Consider the following 21,727-nt stretch of genomic DNA (forward strand, 5'->3'; position numbering starts at 1 on the left):
CCTGGGAATATCATATTCTGTTCCTAATAAATTTCAACAGGCAAAGACATGGACACATCACCTAAAAGAGGTCTTCAAATGATTATGGTTCCTAAAAGTCAGGAAATAGGTCTGATTTCCCATTAAAGTAGGTTTTTCTGTTCAGCAGGGTTCCCAGGTCGCTGTCATATAAAAGTTATTTGCTGACTCATCTTGAAATTGGAGAATTTTCAGTTTTCCATCGTGCATAGTTCTCTTTCCAGAGTTTTCTTTTTAAATAATTTTGTGCAATATATGTGAACTATGTTTCCCTGTTTTATATCCTAACAAGAAATGTTACTTGTTCTTGATTCCGATAAAGATGGGAGAAACACAGTTTTTTCAGGACTTCTCAATTTAGTGTGTAAAAAAGCATAAGACATGGAAAATTAGTGACCTCATATTTTGAGACAAACTATTGAAAAATGTGTCTTTTATTTAAGTCTTTCCACATTCTAGTAAGACTTTAAAAAATTATTGCACTTAAGAAGTTTTGGGTTTTTTTTTTTTTTGGTCACTCCTTTGACGCTCATTTACATATATGGCCAAATAAACTAGCTTAAAAAAACAAACAAACCTTTGTTTGTTTGTCTCAGTAGAAAAGAACATGACTTCCAGTAACTCTTCAGTTACTTTTAAACAAATACTATCTCTCCGTTCTGATACAGGGTCCTACTCTTCCTGTCTTGAGTCTTGGCCCTGGCTAGGTGACTGCATCCTGAGATTTGGGGAATGGAAAGAATTTTGGAGACCCTCTATTTTGTATCACAACTAGTAAAGGGTCCCATCCACACCCTCGTCCCTCTCAATTAGGCCTCTGCTTGTACATTCAGGGGTGTCTCTATTTTGTGAAGCTTTTTCCTGGAGGAGATAAACTCATTTTCAAAGTTGGGCAGGGCAGAAAGACTGGATACATTCAAATTCATTCCTTAATTCATGCATTAATTTATTCCTTTGACAAATATTTAATGAGCACCCTTGTGCTAGGCAGGATTTGTGTTGGCACTGAGGACAGAGATCAACAAAGCAGACGTGTTCTCTGCCTTCCTGGAGGTCCCAGTAGGGGTGATAGACATTGACCAAGTAAGTGCAGGGACAACTAATTGCCAACTAATTGCACATTTTACAATTATGATAAGTGGCATGAAGGACAAGTAGAAAGGATGATAGGGCTAATCATAGGGAGAGATAGCTTAGACTAGGGGGTCAGTTGGAACTATTAACTAACACTCTTTTCATTTTTCTCTTATCACCCAAAGAAAGCCGGGAGTATGAAAGTATGGGTTAGAATTCCTTAAAATAACTACTTATTAGAAAGGGCAAGAAGTATCATAAATGAAACAGTATTGATACAACCCAGATGTCATTGATAAGGGAATAGTTAACTACTTTATAATATACATTATTCAGCAATATTATTTAGCCTTAAAACTAACTTAGAAAGGAGTTGTCATGGGTTTCAGAAAATTCTTATGCTCTAGCATTGAGAAAAGTTGCAAATGCAGTGATTATCTCAAATATACTATATATATGCATATGTCTAGCGAATGTCGGAAAATCATATCAACATGTTTTCCATTTTTATTTGTATTATTAAGGATGTTACAAATATGTAGCTAAAACATATTTTTCATGAATACATGTAAAGCAAACATCTGTGTAACCACAGCTAGATCAAGACATAGAACACTGCCACCATCCACAGGTCTCCCTTTCCTCCCTTTCCCCTTGAACAGCTTGTATCATAATTCTGTCGTCTCACCTAAAGGTAAACACTATCCTGATTTTTGTGATAATCATTTTCTATATATATATATATATACACACACACACATTTTAATATACATATATTATGTATATACATAGTTTTATCACCTATATGTATTCATAAGTAATGTAAGTTAGTTTAGCTCAATTTCAAACTTAATATATATAGAATTATACTTTCCTTGCGTTTTAACTCAACCTTGTTTGTGGAATTCATCCTTGCCATTGTGTATAGCTGTGGTTAATTAATTTCATTGCTTTGGTGTCCCTAGGTATAAATGAATGTAACACAGTTTATTTATCCATTCTACTATGAGTGGATATTTGAGTAGTCTCCAGCTTGGGCCTTTTGCAGATAGTATTGCTGCCAACCTTCTTGTCCATGCACATTGTACACAGTGCATTGAGCCTCTTTACTGTATAAAGCTCAAGTAGACTTGCTGGGTCATAGGAGGTGCTGGTTATTTTCGGTTTCTACCCTTCCACCCTAATCCATTCTTTGCCTTTCTGTGCCTTGCTCTGTGTTTCTTTATGTACCATATTACTAGAGTACCTTGCCTTCAGCTTTTAGTTAGGTTTGGGAAATGGGAGGTAACAGTGTGAGTTTAGGGGGTGGGAAAAAGAGAGAGTTTAGGGCATTCTCTGATTTCCTCTTGGCCTTCGCACAGTTCTGGCAGTGGCCGCACTGCATTTTCTCTTAGGTTCTAGCTCTTACAAGACTCTGGTAACATTCTTTCCTCCTCTTGTTGTTTCAGGCTTAACAGGCTTTCCCCACTTTCTGTCCCATTATTCTCATTGCCAGTGGCAAGGAGCCAAGAACCTTCTTGTCTCTGCAGCATAGAACAGAGACAGAGCCTCCTGCCCAGCCTTCCAGGAAGCCCGAGTTCTCATCTTAATTTCCATACCCTGTTTCTCTGGGTTCAGGCTAAGGTTACTTCTCTGTTCACTAAAGCTGCATTTATTTTCTGGGTTTTTCTCTGATCCAGTTCCAGAGACTATGACTCCAAGAGCAAAGCAGTCTGTTCACGAAATAGATCATTCCCTCTCAGTGCCCAGATTCTGTTGACCTAATAATCAATCAGGCCTTCTCATCTCCTTTCTCTCTTCCTTCAACTTCTGCTTCCCACACAAACGGTCCTGGTACTCCTGTAGCTGCTCTTCGCCCTCTCCAGGGATGTTCGGGTCTCCTGTGGATCTAGACAGGCATTAGTGGTGAATGCAGGTTTGGCGTCAGAGTGCCTGGGCTCAAATCCCTGTCCTGCTATTTATTAGCTGTGAACCCTTGAAGAGGGTACCACTCAATCTCTAGTAGGGCTTCTTTCTAGTCTGTAAAATGGTGATAATGTAAGAATAAAATGAATTACTCATATAAACTTCTTAATTGTGTCTGGTACCTGGTACATTCTTAATAAATGTTAGCTATAATTATGGTTATTATCTGATACTTATATAAAAACCCATCATGTCATAAAAGCCTTCTGTCATGAAAAAGATATATATATATATATATATATATATATATTTAGGTTCATGTAGTAGTAAAGTGTTTAGTCCTTGAAAAAGCCCAAAGGCAAGCAGATATATGAGAAAAAGCATTGTCATATAAACTGCTTTATATCATCATGACCAATCCTCTCTTCCATCACTTCTCAAACCCAAATCCTTTAGGGTCTAATTTGGAAGTGGAGAGGGCAGAAGTGCATGGAAACGGAAGCAGCGGGGGGTGGGGTGCTGTGTTTCATGCCTGGGTTATGGTGCACGACAGACACCGTACACTGGAAAGTAGAAGCTTACCAGAGGAGATGACAATTACAAACGCCCTCAGGAATTCATAGAAACCAGGGGGAGAGTTTTACATTTCCACAGGCTGGTGGGGTTGGGGTAGGGGGTGATGATAGAATTCAAGCCCATCTTACTCTGATCTAAGGGGCAAAGACACCCCATCTGAGTTATTCAAGTAGAGCCCAGAATGGATCACTGGCACCATCTCCCCCAGTTGTTGACAGTTGAGCAAGGAGCCGGGCGTTCTCCCCTCCCCTCCTCCTGCTGTGCTCTGTCTTGGCCGCCTTCCTTATGGATAGGCCATATGGGCCGTTTTGGAGCCTGTGTTTGCTTTGGCTTGGTGGTTCGCAGCTTACTTCCTGTTAACATTCCTCCACCTCTCACCCCACAATATGGGTCTCTCTCTCAGAGCCACCTGCTCTTTCTGTTCTCTGTGCCCATAACCTCAGCTCTCTTATTTCTCCATTCGTTGCTTGGCTCTTAACTGGGACTCAAATCTCACTTCTGTTTAAGGATTTTCCATGCCAGCTTCTTGTTTGGACCAGACAGTGTTTCACCATGATGGGCCTTTATTAGGAGACAAAGGGGTGATCGGGGTGGTACTGGAAAAGGCAAGTTCATGTATCCAAATGACTGTCAAGTGAGACCAGAAAAAGCCCTTCTTCCCATGAGTTTTTGTCCAAAAAGCATCAGACCTAGTATAGAGGCGATTATGGCCAAAAAGGCGAGCGCTGAGTTTGAGGCCAAAAACACAGCCTAGGAGTGGAGGGAGGCACAAAACTGGCACACGTGCCTGTAGATTCTCTCACATTTACCCTCCTGGGTCTCCTTAACCCAGGCCCTTAGCCTAGTAAGAGTGCCAGGCCAGGCCACAGTCCAAGGCCAACATGTGTACGAAACTACCACACCCCGCATGTGGCATGACTTGTTCTGGCTACTCACAAACGACTCGATGTTCATCTCCTCTACTGGAGTTCAGATAAGGCCTTTCAGCTTGGCTGTCTCCACCTGGTTCTTCCCATTGAGCCCAGGTCCAATGGCTCCACAGAGAAACACCTTAACCTGCCTCAAGAACCTCTTCCCTTGACTTCAACTCAGGTGGATGTCCCAGCCAAGAATGCTTTGGCAGGATGAAACCGTGCTGTGAAGAGTGTGTTCAGGGTGTGAGTTTAAGTCTCACTTCAACCAGGTCTTAGCTGTCTGACTTTGAGCAAGTCCCTTCACATCATTCTACCTGTTTCCTCTTTTGTGGGATGGAGCTAATTATGCAAAGAGATGTGAGAATTCAAAAAGATCACCCACGAATAATAAGGTGGGACAATTCCCTGAAAAGCACACCAGGCCTACTGAGACAGGAAATAGGCTTGGTGTTGTGTATGGAGAGGTAGCCCTTCTTTGCCATTTAGGGGATGAGATCCATAGCACAGTAGGAAGTATGGTGGGTAGCTGAGTCTGGAAAAATAACTGTGTGTGTGAATGCAGAGGACTGCATATAAAGTGCCAGAGCTGTGCCTGGCACTTGTTGTTTGCCAGCCAAGGGTCCCTGAGTTGAGAACACACACACCAAGGACAGTGGAGAAGAGCAGATGCCATCCTTACATGTGCAGTGTTTTTGGCCTTGTTCCCATTCTGAAAGTGCCTGTCTGAAGGGATCTGGCTCCTGGAATGGGCAGGGGTTTTTGTCATCTGTTTCGCTGGGAGGAAGTCCACAGTCAGGGATTTTGTAGAATCTTAATGGTGACCGCCAGGCAGTGGCAACTATAGCCAAAAACAAGGAGGCTCCTTGGTACACTAAGGAAGGCTTTGGGTTTAATGCCTTAGGGCAATACTCATCTGGACCGACTTTTTAGACTGAAGAAGCCTTCCTGGGGTCTTGGGGCTCTTACATAGACATAACAGGGGTGCCAAGGCATTTAGTGTACACATTTGAAAGATTGTGACTGCATTTTTATCCCAAGCTTGTGAAGCAGCTACATTTGTGAAGTGGTTAGAAGGCTGCCTGGCATATTTTAAGGGTTTCATAAATGATGCTCATTATTATTAAGCACGCGCGTCACAGCAGCCAGAGCACTGAGCAGCGCTCCTTGGCAGCTGCAGCTCCCCAAGGGGAGGGCGGTGCCTTACAAGTTGGGAGAAGACACTGGAATCATTAAGCAGCTGACACATACCCAGTCACTCCAAGGAATCTCCCAACCCTGTTCAGAAGTCTGACCCAATTTGCTCAGCTTTTCTCCTGAGACTCTCTTGTTCCAGCCACAAATCTGAGCTGGGAGCACCCTTCCTCTTAGCCACCTGTGACTGGGAGGCAGCGGGGGTGGCCCAGAGCTCACCCTGGTTGGGAGACTTGAGCAGTAGCTCCTCTCCTCCAGCATTCCCTGGTGGGGGTGTGGAAGGCTGTGAGTAAGGGAAGAGAGAGGGTGTGGGGCACCTCACATGGTCAGGGAGTGCTCCCCTCCCTTGGAACTCACAGCAGCCAGGTCATGGGCTCACTGGGGTTGTTTATCATCCTCAGTCTTGGGGAGAACAGGCTCACATGACAGCGCTTTGCAAATCGGAAAGTTTTTTTCCCAACATACAAAAACCTAGGCCTGGGGTTTAGGACTTCTAGAACTTCAGAGCACAAGGTCCTGTGTCATGACTCTCAAACGGGGACACACATCACTTAAGTCAAGTGGAGGTGGAGCTGTCACGTTAGTCACTGCAGTTTGCAAGGCTTGGGTGCCAGATTCTTGTCAGGTACCTCTCTGTATCCCTATGGAAACCAGAAGAATGGAGAGTGACTTGTGATGGGCTGTCCCAGGCATTGAGTTTCACAGAATCAGAGAGCTGGGAGCACAGGGGGTATGGGAGTGGGAACAGAGGAGGGAGATGGGGGGCAGGCAGATGTGGGAGGTCACCCAGGACAGCTTTCAGGCAGAGCAGTATCATCTGCCTTTTACACATGTGGCAACTGAGGCACAAAAAGACTCACTGGCTTCCCAGACCCACCACGACCCATTGCCTCTTCCTGCTGCCGCGCCAGATAGCCTCCTTTTTTCATGAAAGCAGCTGAGTTCATGGTGTTCCTGTGAACTTAGCAATGGTAGAATGTGGTTTTGCCTGGTGGCTGGAAAAGATCAGGAACCTATATAAGAAGCAAACCCTTTTCAACTTGTACAAGTCCAGAAGGATAAAGGGAGGTACAATCTAATGTGGCAGGAAGAGGCGTTGGGTCCATGGTGGGTCAGGGCGAGTGATTTCTGTGGGGGTCCAGAAAGGTTCCTGGCAAGAATAAGGAAACCAAGCGAGGTTCCCCAGCTGCAGAGGCTAATGTGCTCTCCACCTCAGCCTGTCCTATGCACCACCAGCTCACACTCCCTTCACCTTCTTTTTTTGTTTGTTTTTATTAAAAAAAAAACAACTGTTGGTGGGACTGTAAACTAGTTCAACCATTGTGGAAGTCAGTGTGGCGATTCCTCAGGGATCTAGAACTAGAAATACCATTTGACCCAGCCATCCCATTACTGGGCATATACCCAAAGGACTATAAATCATGCTGCTATAAAGACACATGCACACGTATGTTTACTGCAGCACTATTCACAATAGCAAAGACTTGGAACCAACCCAAATGTCCAACAATGATAGACTGGATTAAGAAAATGTGGCACATATACACCATGGAATACTATGCAGCCATAAAAAATGATGAGTTCATGTCCTTTGTAGGGACATGGATGAAATTGGAAATCATCATTCTCAGTAAACTATCGCAAGAACAAAAAACCAAACACTGCATATTCTCACTCATAGGTGGGAATTGAACAATGAGAACACATGGACACAGGAAGGGGAACATCACACTCCGGGGACTATTGTGGGGTGGGGGGAGGGGGGAGGGATAGCTTTAGGAGATATACCTAATGCTAAATGATGAGTTAATGGGTGCAGCACACCAGCATGGCACATGTATACATATGTAACTAACCTGCACATTGTGCACATGTACCATAGAACTTAAAGTATAATAAAATAAAATAAAACAAAGTCTTTAAACATGCTCTTTAACTTTTAGTTTTCCATAATCACTACAACTCCATCTCCTCAGTGTTCATATTTAGGGGACTAGGTAAAGGTGGAAAAACTAAGACCAGGAGAGAAGTGACTTTCCCCAGGCCACTGGGCAGTAGAGCAGGGGCAGGCCCTCTTAACTCATGCATTGCTTCCTTCCACTTTCTGAGCCACCACATTGTGAGAGGCCGCCCTGTGTGGACTCGCACAGGATTTCATTCTTTCCACAAAGGATTGAGACAGACACAGCCCCTGCACTCATGCCTGAATGTGCAATGGGATAGGTGGGCATTGGCCAAGCGACTGTAAATGAGCAATGCAAAAGAGAGTTCAGAGACTTTCTGAATTGTTCCACCACCCCAGTCTCTGGGCTTCCCAGACATATCCTGTGCACTCCTGCTGGATTACTCCTCCGAATGTTCCCAAAGCTGCCCACTGTATTCCAAATTACTCTAGACAGGCATTCTGGCCCCTCTACGACCACACCTCCTAACCTACTTCCTTTACACACGGTGCCTGCCAGCTGGCCTGTGGCCCACTGCACTGCCCTTACTCGGGATATCCTCTCTCTGAAAAAGCCCAGCCTGGCTGTCTGATCTCCAAGAAGCTTTCCCCAACACCTCTGATGGCAAGGATCTTTCAGCACCTCCATTACACAACCCCCATACTAAATTTTAGGAATTCGTTTTGTGGAAAATACATGTAATGCGATTCAAGAAATTTACAACTCCCTTCAGGTAATGAAAAGCCCAATAGTAGACAAAATGAAACTGGAAGACCTTGAACTAGCCATCTCTCAGCACATTTTTTTTTTTTTTTTTTTTTCTCAGACAGGGTCTTCCTCCATCCCCCCCGGCTGGAGTGCAGTGCTGTGATCATAGTTCACTGCAGGCTCAAACTCATGGGCTTAAGCAATCCTCCTACCTCACCCACCCAAATAAGTGGGACTACAGGCCTGCACCACAACATTTAGCTATTTTTTAATTTTTTTGTAGAGATGGGGGGTATCACTATGTCGCCCAGGCTGGTCTCAAGCTCCTGGCTTCACGTGATCCTCCTGCCTCAGCCTCCCAAAGTTCTAGGATTCCGGGCATGAGCCACTTGCGCCTGGCCACTCTCAGCACATTTTTCTAAAGCCCACTCTTACCCATAGACCACTCACAACACATCTTTTCTGAGCAACTGTCAAGTTCTGGGTACTGAACAACAGAATACAACATACAAAACAGGGTCCCCAGCCTCCGTGAACTTCCATTTTGAGAAATCCCTGGAAAGGCTGCAGTCTACATCAGCTGAAAAGCATTTACTAAGCTCCATTTTTTTTTTAGAGTGCTGCCCTCCCCTAGGAGCTCAACCGGTGATATATATCATTGCATGTGATACGTCTCATAATATATCTCACAGCACCATTGTGAGACATCCTTACCTTCCCAATTCTGCATGTTTACTCTGGTTCTTCTCAGCCAGAAATGTCTTCTTCATATCCACTTTTCAGCACCCTAATCGGGTTTCCTTCTTTGTGCTCCAACCTTATGATCTCTGAATCCTTTGATCTTCTTTCCGGACTTGTAATTTGGCACCATACAGTTTAGCTGTTCCTCCTACATGATTCAGAAGCAGTGAGGTTTGGTGGCCTTGGAGTCTGTGGCAGAGAAAGCTAGGATATTTGCTCTCCTTCCATTAGGTTAGGTTGTTTCTGGGAAACAGCTATCTGGCCACTTCATTTCTCAACCCCTCTGTATCTTATTGGGGCCATGTAACTAATTATGGACCACGAAATAAAAGTGATTTATCTCATTTTGGGGTAAGAGTTGTTGCAGTATCTAATGTGCCATCATCATTCAGTCTTCCTCTTCTTTGATGACCTGAATGCCACCTGTTGGAAATAGCAGAGCTGCAAGATGGAAAGGACTGGATTCCTGAGTCACCACTTGGAGAATCACCTCCCAGAAGAGCCCAGCCAGCCAGGAACACCTGCAGAGGACATTGGGCAACAAATACACTTGTATCAGGTCAAGCCACTGGAGGTTTTCTTGACCAAAACAAAGTTAGATAAGTTTAGGATTTAGTCCCATCTCTGCCACTTGACAGCCCTGTCATGTTGGGAAGATTACTCACCCTTCCTGGGCCTCATATTCTCCTTCAATAAGAAGAGCTCAGTGATACCCAACCTTGCAGGATGGTCGTGAGGAGTAAATAAGATATTTCTGAACTACTTGAAACATTGTAGAAATCCTATAATTTATATATCTTTATGTGTTTGTGAGGGTGTGTGTGCATCCACATAGTGAGTGGCTTCATATGTGGTACTCTTGCTGCTGAATTGTAAGTAAGTGGTTTAATGTTGTAAACCTGTATTCTTTCTAAAGCCTAGCACAGTGCAAAGCAAATGGAAGATCTCAATTAATGTTTACTAAGAAGCAAAAAAATATTGGCTTAAAATATAAGGAAAACTAATTTGCTGTGCTACCTCCTTATAACATCCCCCCTGTGCAATGGGAGGAGTTTACGGCCCTCTCCCGCTGGGGCAGTGCTTCCCTTGGCTTCCCACTGATCCTCTCCTCTAAAGTGGATTTTTGTGTATACTTGCTGCTCAGTATGTGAGTAAATGGGTGTATTTATTTGGATAAAAGTGCTTTTGTGGTTTGTGGCAAATGGAGTAGAAGCCAGACAAGGAAGGGAGGGGGCAGATTATTGAATTCTTTGGAAATAGATGGTGAGGAAACCATGCTAGAAGGGACCTTGTTTTATATTTTTGCAAGTGAGCTGTAGACACGAGCTGTGTGATGAAATCTCTGAGTTGAAAGATATCATTAAGCATTCCTGCCCAGTATAAAATATCAAGTTGATGAGGATCAACCATCTCATCAGATTGGTATGTTGAGATTTTGGTAATCATGTCAATGTGTTTTTAAAAAGAGGACACATATTTGAAGAATAAGAGCAATGAACGAGTAATGGATTATATGAGGTCATCTTAAGCCAGCACAGTTTAGTTTATCTTTTAAAAACAAATCAGACTTGTCCTCCACTATTGAAGAAGCAGTTGAAGCTCCTTTTACGCCTGTTCATTTTGATATGCCCTTTGCATGTTAATCCCCTGACAAAAGCTCTCTAAAAAAGCAAAGTAACACCAATAAGTATTCTGATTATACTAGATAGAGAATAAATGCCCAACCAAGGGAAAGCAAAATGTTTTTGCTTCAAGGACCATTCAAAAAGTTTTTTTTAAGGTGGCTCACGCTTGTAATCCCAGCACTTTGGGAGGCCAAGGCGGGCGGCTCTCTAGGTCAGAAGATCGAGACCATCCTGGCTAATGTGGTGAAACCCCATCTCTACTAAAAAAAATACAAAAAATTAGCTGGGCGTGGTGGTGGGCACCTGTAGTCCCAGCTACTCAGGAGGCTGAGGCAGGAGAGTGACGTGAACCGGGAGGCGGAGCTTGCAGTGAGTCAAGATCTTGCCACTGCACTCCAGCCTGGGCAACAGAGCCAGATTCAGTCTCAAAAAAAAAAAAAAAGTATAAACTTCATTTTAAAAGAGTATAGACTGGGCATGGTGGCTCACACCTATGATCCCAACACTTTGGGAGGCCGATGTGGGAGGCCAGGAGTTCAAGACCAGCCTGGCCAACACAGTGAGACTTCATCTCTACAAAAAATAAAAAAAATTAGCCAGGCGTAATGTTGCACACCTGTAGTCATAGCTACTCAGGAGGCTGAGGCAGGAGGATTGATTGAGACCAGAAGTTCAAGGCTGTGGTGAGCTATGATCACACCACTGTACTCCAGTGTGGGTGACACAGCGAGACCTTGTCTCAAAAATAAAAAAAAAAAGAGTATGTACGGTATACACACATACATGCATGCACACATACACCATCAAGAAATGCAGCATCCATAATTGCAGTGAAGCATACTAAATATTATTTCTCTTTCATAGAAAGAGTTTCATTCAGGAGGAGCTGAAATTTCAGAAACAACATATGCACAATTAGCACACATGGCAGTGTCTTCTTAAAATTCGGGGTCTTTGAACACATTTTATGTATAATAAGAACCAGTGGTATGAGAGGAGGCAGGCTGGGGGTATTGAAATTGGATTGAATGCAAAGAGAAGTGCAAATCAATCACAGAGCAAGGACAACAGCCAAGAGCCATTCCACTAGGATCTCACTCTTGGAAGTGTGGTCCACAGGCCACACCCAGGACCTGGGCTAAGGCAAGGTAAGTAGGGCACTCTTCCAGAACAACCTCAGCACCTATAATAAATAATATTTTATGCAATATTTTAAAAATTCAAACTGCAAACTGTAACTGTGGTCTGGTGGCCTGTTTTTGTAAACAGAGTTCTATTGGAGCAGTATGAGCATCCCATGGGTGTTTGTTAGAAATGCAGAATCTTGGGCCCTATACCAGCCCTTCAGACTCAAAATTTGCATTTTAATAACATTTGCAACTGGTGTGTGTGCACATTAAAGTCTGGGAAACACTGCTCCAGCAGACTTTAAGGAAGGCTAGACTGACGTATGGTTGCTCTAGGCAGGACAGTAATTTGTTGCCCTTCAAGGTGGATACTCTTTAAACATTGATTACTTAGCATTTATTTACTAAGGACAGGAATAAATTAAAATAGATCTCTTTCTTCACATTTAACACAGAGAATTTATTGCATGCATTGGAAGAAACGTAATATTTAAACTTACTTGGAATGACTTTTTAATTTCACATCTTTCTACTGTGTATAATTGCACAGCGTTAGTCCTTCACACATGAAGTACACAAAAATATAATTGAAATTTCTTATTCAAATTATATTTTAAAGTTCCTTTTTCTGACTCTCATATTGGCAACAACATCCTACTTTTCTGTAGCTGATTTGTCTTCAATTTTTCTTTTGTGGTTTTCTGAATCAGAAAACTTCTAGGGAGGCATATGAAAGGTTTAAATTTGAGGTAACAGAATGCATCGCCCCTGCCATGCTTTAACTTTAGCATTTCAAGATCGGTTCACTTGAGCCTGGAGGTTGGTGAGCATGCTGGTTGGCAGCTCAGCCTGTATCCCATCGCTGCACACTTTTAGCAGAAGCTGATAGCTTCTTGAAAAGAAAAAGCTTCTATTTTCACTCCAGAGAACTATTTTTTTCAAAAGAATTAATTTCTATTTTCCAGTTTTGTAAAAAGTGGTATGAGACAGCTTCAGTTAATTGGGCCCTGTTTCTGATTTGTATATTTTAGGGAGTTTCTCCAGTATTTTGCTGTGGACAGATTTCACATTGGACACGCTGACTCCCTGGGAACTACCCAGTGTGGAGGCAAGAATTGTAATCTTGCCCCAAGGCTAGCGTGAGAGGAGTCAGGTAGCTGGTTAATGCAGGAAACCACCTGGCAGCATCCACGCCTCACTGCTGCTTAATTCTTGTCTACTGATGACATGCCGCAAAACTCCAGTAAAAACACAGCTCACAGAGTCAGGAAATGGCATGGTTAATATTGTTAGGTGATAACACAATGTCCTGCAGACTAGCGGTAACAATAGTGGAAGGGCACATACCAGAATTAAATGGTGGAGTTCCCCAAGAAAACACCCTCATCTGTGTTATCTAAAGATTTAGAAAAGTGGTTCTTAACCATGGCTGCAAATTGCAGTCAACTGGAGAGCTTTTAAAACTGATAATGGCTGAACCTCAAATCCAGATTCTGAATTAATTGGTCTGGGGTGCAGTCAGGACACTGGGATTCTTTTAAAAAGCATCCTAAGTGGTTCTAACATGCAACCAAGTTTGAGAACCGTTGCTGTGGATTCCTTATAGTGAAAAAGTGGAGAATATTTATTTATTTATTATTTATTTGTATGAGGGTAATTAATATAGCTGGTACAACAAGAAGTCCCCAGATATCAATGGTTTACTACAAGAAAGTTTATTTCTTGTGAGTGTGGATGATTGCATAAGTGTTTTCTCAGCTAGACCTGAAAATGGTATACATCACGCCTCCTGACATCCCGCTGGTTAGAATCACATCACCCAGCTCCAACCTAACTGCAGAAGAAGTTAGGGTATGCCATCTTTCTGTGGGCCCAGGAGAAAAAATACAGGACTGGTGAGCTTGTAGTCCATTCCTGCCACATATAAATATCATAAAAATGTTTATAACTTCCTAATTTAAGAACCAAAGGCTTAGAGTTTAAGTGCCAATATTTAAAAATAACTTTATATGGCCTGGCAGAGTGGCTCAAGCCTGTAATCACAGCACTATGGGAGGCCAAGATGGGTGGATCACCTGAGGTCAGGAGTTCGAGACCAGCCTGACCAACATGGAAAAAAACCCGTCTCTACTAAAAGTACAAAATTAGCTGGGTGTGGTGGCGGGCGCCTGTAATCCCAGCTACTTGGGAGGCTGAGGCAGGAGAATCGCTTGAACCCCGGAGGCAGAGGTGGCAGTGAGCTGAGATTGTGCCATTTCAATCCAGCCTGGGCAACAAGAGTGAAATTGCATCTCAAAAAATGAAAAAAGTTAACTTTATATATTATTTTTCTCTTCTATTCGTAGAATCAATCATACATATACATTTTATATGTATATTGTTTTTACATATATATGTATATATATACATACACACACACTTATATTTGAAATAAAAGGGTCCTTTATGGCCGGGCACAGTGGCTCACACCTGTAATCCCAGCACTTTCGGAGGCCAAGTCTGGTGGATCACGAGGTCAGGAGATCGAGACCATCCCGGCTAACACGATGAAACCCCGTCTCTACTAAAAATACAAAAAATTAGCCGGGCGCAGTGGCGGGCACCTGTAGTCCCAGCTACTCGGGAGGCTGAGGCAAGAGAATGGCATGAACCCGGGAGGCGGAGCTTGCAGTGAGCCGAGATGGTGCCACTGCACTCCGGCCTGGGCGAAAGAGCGAGACTCCATCTCAAAAAAAAAAAAAGGGTCCTTTACAGTATGAAATATGTCTGCCCAGGCCGGAGTGCAGTGGTGTGATCATGACTCACTGCAGCCTTGGCCTTCCAGGCTCAAGTAATCCTCCTGCCTTGGCCTCCCCAATAGCTGGGACTACAGGCATGTGCCACCATAACTGGCTAATTTTGGTATTTTTTGTAGAGACAGGGTCTCCCTATGTTGCCCAGGCTGGGCTCAAGCAATCTACCTGCCTCAGCCTCCCAAAGTGCTGAAATCATAGGCATGAGCCCACACACTCAGTCTTTGTTATAATTTTTAATAAGAATTGTCTTGGAGGCAGTGAGTGTCTCCAGGTTGCCTAGCTTTGCTTTAACCCACGAAGCCCTGCTTATATTTTATGTATTGGATTTCAGAGTAAGTTTAATTTAAATATAGAAATTTAACTTTAAAAATGAACTCACCACTGAAAATCACCATTTTATGTGAAAACTACCACAGCATTATATGGGGGAGATAGGTTAGAAGGGTGTTTTAATTTCAGTGATTCATAAGGATCTAGACACGGGGCTTTACAGATGTCAGAAGGAACATAGTACTGAAGCATAGCTTGCCTCCTGGCTTCTAGAACCAAGGCACTGAAGATCATACACCCTGCTACTTCCTTCAAGAGTGTCAAAGGCTCACATCCCCTCTGACTATAGCTGGGAGAGAACTGCTCTCCTACCGCTTATTTGAAAGTACCTCTGCGTTAGGAACTTGGCTTCATTCATCTTTGTCTCTACTGCTTCATGCAGATGGCTCAAGGCAAGTGCTCAGAAAATATTTTTTTCAGAAAAACGAAGGGAGGGAGATGAAGAGGAAGAGATAGAAGAAATAGGTTGCTCTTCTGCAGAGATTTTTCCTATTTTCCTTCTCCTAATCTCAGTCATTGATCCTTTCAACACATATTAAGTGCCTGCTATGTGCCAGGCACTGAGCTGGGTGATAAAGCTACGAGGACAAAGCAGGCCTAGTCCTTGTCATCAGAGGCCTCGTATGACAGCGGGTTACAGGGGCCATGAAGAGATTTACTGAGGGGCAAGGGAGGGGAGCAAGCAGAGAAGCAAGAGGACTGACAACGGTATGGCCCGCTCTCTCCTTGGCCTTCTCTTGGTTTCTAGAAGAGCAGAGAGAAGCCTAGATCTTGAATCACAATACAATTTGTAGCTTACAGATTCCTATTTTACTTTCTTGTGTTACATTTTATTCATTCTTCTGGCAAGCACAGTGAACTGGGTATGCACTGTGTTGTCAGAAGATCTGGAGTTTTTAGTCTCAGTTCCAACTCTTTAGGGTGAGAGACCTTTGGCAAGAGACCCCAACTTGTACATGATTAGGATGATCAAAATCTAGGATTGAGGTGAGGATTGAGGATCAGAGGTTACAGTTCACAAGTGCTTGTTAAAACTGTGAAGTTCTACAGAAGTAGTAGACTTTTATATATAGTGGGTAATAATGGTCCTGCAAGGACATAGGGAAGGTGTTACTATTATCCACAATAGCAAGGCTCGGAGACATCAAGGAGTTGCCCTGGGTGGAATAACTAGAAAGGGATGGAACTAAGATTTGAGCACAGCTTTCTGACCCCAGATGTCCTGCAGTATCAGGACTCTCAGGCAGGCACTCCTCAGGAGCAAAATGAGCTCTCAGTGAACTTTCTTTGCAGCTCACGGTAAAGGTCAAAGCTCTGTAAATGAAGAATCACTGACGCTAGGAAAAAAAAAAAATCAAGGCTGAAAGCATCAGCCTTTAAGGATGGTGCATCTGGCTTCCGTGTCCTCTCCCAGCAGGGGTGAGGCCTGTGGGGGTGAACATGTGGGCATGAGATCAGGAGCCATTTTCTCCTGGGGAGCTGGTTAAACAGCACACTGACTCCCCAGCTGGAGGCACCACACCTCCTGTGAATGACCCACCAGAGAGCCCACGGAAGCCAAGCCACAAAGGCGCAGGAAGCAGCAGGCCTTGCCACCCTGCCTGATCACGGGACTGCCCAAAGAGGGATAATCTCCATACAGCTGAAGACAGAAAGGCTAAACAGCACATCGTGCTGATTTCATGTAGTTACAAAAATACACAGACACAAACCCAATCTAGTCTGTTGAGCCTTGGAAATTCTGATATATTCAGGTCTCATTAATCTTTTCTGACAGGTCTGGCCTCCATAGCAGAGCTGGTGGGGCCACACAGAGCAGAGTTCACCATGTAGACACAACTACAAAGGCCTGTGACCTCTGTCACTGTCTAGTAGGACTGATGGGACGTGTGATTATCATCAGGATGTTTTCAAATGTCTCCATTTCCAGGAGAAGATAAAGGTTGATCATGTAGGTTTGATTTAATTCTCCCCAAGAGACTATTTCAGGGTAAAAAGGAAACAGATCTCTTCTTATTTCTGCAACTCCCAGCACAGCTGCAAAGAATACATCAGGTGGGATATGAAAGTTGGGAAATGCTCAATGGAGCAGCTGCTTTTTGCTTAAAATCTCCACCTCTGTGTTGCTTAGATTTGAACCCAAGCTATGGATTCCAGAAGTACTTGGAAGGCTTGATGCCTTCTAGCTGACACCATAACCAACCCACAGGGGGCACAGGGGAGCATAGAGAGGATAATTTTGCCTTCATTTATGAAATGGGGATGGTCACAAAGATCAAAAATCACAATGAAGAGACAGCAGAGGGTGGAGCTAGCCAGAAATCGCATCCACTTACCTGCTATAACTTGGTTCAGTCCTTCTACCATCCAACCGTAAGAAATGAAACTGACATCCATTTGTAGAAGTTATAATTCAGATTTTTTTTTCTTTTTTGAGATGGAGTCTTACTCTTCCATGCAGGCTGGAGTGCAGTGGTGTAATCTCAGCTCACTGCAATCTCCGTCTCCTGGGTTCAAGTAATTCTCCTGCCTCAGCCCCTCGAGTAGCTGGGACTACAGGTGCGCACTATCATGCCTGATTACGTTTTGTATTTTCAGTAGAGATGGGGTTTCACCATGTTGGCTAGGCTGGTCTCAAACTCCTGACATCAAGTGATCTGCCCACCTTGGCCTCCCAAAGTGCTGGGATTACAGGCATCAGCCACAGTGCCCAGCCATAATTCAGGTTTGAATCAAGGATTCAAAGCAGCCTATGTCCTAAAACGAGGTTTATGATTTTGTTTGAAAAAAAGAAACCATTTTAGATTTATTAGCAGTGAGTTGAAACAACAGATTTTGTGATTTTTGTCAGGTCTTGCCAAATGCATGTCAGATGTCAAATGTACAAGACCCTCATGTTTATGCAGATATTTGTGAGAATGTCTTTAACTGAGAGCCAATCCTGTGAATAAAACCAGTCATGAATATACATGGAAATTTGCAAAGTCAAGTGTACAGCCCTCTTCTATCTCTCCAACCCTAACACTCAGAATAATATAGATCATCCTTTCCTAACTCATACGTAATGTCAGGCTCATATTGGGTTTCAAAAAAAGCATAATGAAGTAAATTGTTTTTTTTTCTTCTCTCTTTTTTACAAAGTGTTATTTTAAATTGGCAAGGGGTAAATATCTGTCTTCAGCTATAAATGTGAAACTAATATTTCTGCCAGTAATGATCTTCTAACTTTAAAAACCATGTCCTTAAATCATTTAATAATTACATTCCTAATAATTACATTTCTAATACAGTTCTCTAAGCACTACAGTTAAAACCAGAATAAAATATATTCTGTGGACCAAGTTGATGGTAATTTTAAAATCCCTAACATTTATGGGTATGTAACTTTTAAGGATACTAATGCAGCATCAACCCAATTGTCCTTTATTTTGGCTCATCTAATTTACAGACATGATTTCTGAAGTTTAACAGTATTTGTAATGGCAATATCCAAAGTGATTTTGGCTGAGTAAACTGCTATTTGTTGAACAAAAAATGTAGTTGTTTGTGCAAGTTTAAACATTTCACAAGGCCAGCTGAGTTCATTTCAACCCTACTTACAAAATAATTATTGGCAAATGAAATGGGCTGAGGGGGTAGAGACAAGATATTTTCAAGCTTCTGAGAGATTTACAAAGCCAAGTTCTTCAGCTATTGAAAGTGATATTGAAAGGTCACAGACAATTGAAAGGTACAGGTTTAAATCTCAGGATTAAAAAGAGTTCCAACAAGAGGAATATTTACAATGGAACAATGAGGAAAATGTTTTGTTACAGTCAGAAACATGGAAAATATGCTGTTCAAAATTGTTGGCTCAGGAATAAATAAAATCCAGACTTGGACTATTAAAAATATCAAAGTGATCCACTGTGTGCCAGCTCCATTTTCTCCTGTAGTTTGTTATAAAGAAAATCCGTTATCGAATATAATGCAGTTCTGGTTAAATTATCAAAGACATTTTCCATATGCAAACTGTTGTTTACCATATGCTATATATTCTTCGATAACAATTTTAATACACCTCTATCACATGGTTCCATAGGTGCAGCGTTAGAAGGAAATTTTGAGTAATATTTTAATCTCTTACCCAAGGTACAAACCCCCTTTGTAACAGCCATTCAGCTCATTCTGTTGAGCACCTATTATAAACAAAATTAGAGATACAAAAATACCTTTAAGATGTTAATGGCCTGTTAGGTGGAAGAAAGCATCTTTGTCCAATGGTTGCCATTAAGCCTAGACTGAAACTCTTCTATCTTGTGACAGGGAGCTCACCACAATGCAAGGAAACCCATTCTTTCAGTGAGTAGCTCTATAATTGGGACCGTGTGTATTAAACTGGGGCTGACATCAGCTGACCCTGGTTTTGCCTTCCGGAATAGTATGAGCCAAATCTACTCCATTTTTTTCAGCTGAGCTCTTCAAAGATTTTTTGAGAGCACTTTCCTGTGTCCTACCTAGTTTCTCCGCCCCCCACCTTCATGCAATCTTATTTCCTCTTATTTTCACTACCATGAAATGCTTTCCTGCCCTTAGGGATTTAAAAAATTATTTCATATCGATGGATTGAGCCTAACAGCTAAATACTCAATATTGCACTTAAAATAAAACAGACTTTAAAAATTATGACATTAAGAAACCAAAAGTTACAGCAATTGGATACAGTCTGGGATTATCCCTTTGTAATTAGATGAGCATTGACTAACAAAAGATGTTTAGGGGGAAAAAAAATGGAACAGAACACCTAAGGCTTGCCAAAACTGTGTATATTTGAGAGGGGGGCATGATAAATCTATTATAATGAAATTCATGTGCTCTAAGACAATGACTGAACTTGGTATTTAAGACTATTTAAAAGTCACAAGATGAATTAGGTCATGTTTCAGAAATGACTCTACAATCTAAATTTCTCACAAGCAAGTCAGGTTAATGACGCCAGACTCTGCTACTTTCAATGGATAAAACAAGGGATCGACTCATATGTTGAATTTTCTTCTAGTGGTTATACATTTGGTACTTTCATAAGCCATAAGTAAGAGACCCAGGATAATTTAAATCCAGGAGACTTTATTTAGCCTCCGGAATGGCCCCTCCAACCCCAAATCCATGCAAGAACACAAAGCCAAGGGGTAAACTAAAAAAAAGAAGAGATTGTTTTATTGTGACATTTATGACATTGACCCCTTGTTGACAGGAATGACCGAGGGTAATCTTGGCATATTGCACATGCTGTGATGAAGGATGCACTGGTGATCCTCTGGCCACTGAGGCTGTTTCCTGGTCCTCCCAGACCTCTATGCACGTGTGGGCCAGTCACAGAAATTTCATTACCACTTGGTGTATACATTTAACAAGTCTTTGGTCTTAATAAGCACCATTACAAACCCTCACATTAAGGGCATTATTATTCTAGTTTATAAATGTTTCAATGATAAAAAATAGCACGATTACAGTATACACACACTTAATTTACATGTAATGTATTATACTCATAACTGAGATAAGCTACTGAACTAACTTTGGTTGATTGAAATTAATGAAGTATTGGAACTGAATACTTGTAATTTGGTTTCTAAGTTGTGTACATATTACAGTGCATTTATAAATCTAGTTTGAAAATTTACTAGCACCAAATAGGTACCATAAATGGACAACCTAGTACTTGTATTTGGAGAAGCAAAGTTTACAAATTTGCAAAAAACAGAGTAGTCCATCAATTGAAAGCACATTCCTGTACATTTGCTGGAAGGATGGCATGTCAGCATAAATGGCCAACCCCCAATGGAAATACACGTCCCAGTTTTCAAGAATCAACACATATGACAAGGTAGCTTAGCTACACACACGAGAAGCCTGAGAAAGTGGTTGTTTTGAACTAGGGTAGTCACCTGTACCTTGCTTTGGTAATACAAAGAATAGTGCTTATTTATACAAATTTACTTGGTGAAAGATTGTACCTATGATATGATGATTCTGATTGGGGGAAAATATAGTTCTACCTATCTATATTTGTTTTTCTTTTAATTATTTGGTCTCTGGATGGTGAATTAATGAAGCAAAACCTGGATTTTCATCTTCAGATTATCACCCAGTTCACCACTGAGGTAGTCTTTGTCATATTTGTCTTCTAGTTGGTTAAGTTCTTTCTTTTTATAAAGTGGAGTACTACTGATTTGTAATGAATAGGTTCCAGCCACTGGCTTCTTCTTTGTGAAGTGGAGGTAGCTGATCCCTTCCTTTTGGTTGATTTTAAAGAAGCCATCTTCATTTCCAGATTCGATCAAGTATCTGTTGTGATTCGTCAGAGTTGTAAGAGCTGGAAGGAGTTCTAGGATTCGAACCTTGTTACTGATGTGGGAAATATTGAAAGCAAAGATGGCTGTCTTCTCAACATCCCAACTTGCAAGACTCACATTGGCTTCTGTCTCAGACTGATCCTGGAAAGACACATGGCAATATGTTAAATACAATGTACATATGCCACTTAGCTCTCATATTAAAGAAAAAATGACTCAAATTTCACACTAATACAATTTTCTGCCTTATGCTGCATACACAATATTGAAAGCATTTTGTTTAGACCACAAATGTATTAAATTGGCACATATTTGTAATATTTGAAAATATTAACTGATGTCAGGAAGAAAGGCAGGTTGAAATCATTTGTATCTGGAGGTCTCAAAGTGTAGTCCCTGAACAAGCTGCATCAGCATCACCTGGGAATCTGTTAGAAATGCAAAT

The 21,727-nt window shown here is 42.0% G+C and overlaps 1 protein-coding gene and 1 long non-coding RNA gene across 2 annotated transcripts in view; both read right to left on the bottom strand.

The window, feature by feature from the left end:
• The window catches only part of LOC134757244 (uncharacterized), an 85,538-nt gene extending 75,994 nt beyond the window's left edge, over positions 1–9,544 (bottom strand). Inside the window, exon 1 of the long non-coding RNA XR_010130982.1 lies at positions 9,044–9,544. This is a non-coding gene — a long non-coding RNA (uncharacterized lncRNA). The remainder of the gene's footprint in view (positions 1–9,043) is intronic.
• Positions 9,545–20,116: 10,572 nt separating this feature from the next.
• FBN1 (fibrillin 1) overlaps positions 20,117–21,727 on the bottom strand; it is a 234,459-nt gene continuing 232,848 nt past the window's right edge. Inside the window, exon 66 of the mRNA XM_019011042.4 lies at positions 20,117–21,423. Coding sequence (XP_018866587.1) covers positions 21,034–21,423 — 390 coding nt within the window. The 3' untranslated portion in view covers positions 20,117–21,033. The remainder of the gene's footprint in view (positions 21,424–21,727) is intronic.

Source organism: Gorilla gorilla, chromosome 16, assembly GCF_029281585.2.
Source record: "Gorilla gorilla gorilla isolate KB3781 chromosome 16, NHGRI_mGorGor1-v2.1_pri, whole genome shotgun sequence".
Taxonomy (NCBI): Eukaryota; Metazoa; Chordata; class Mammalia; order Primates; family Hominidae; genus Gorilla; species Gorilla gorilla.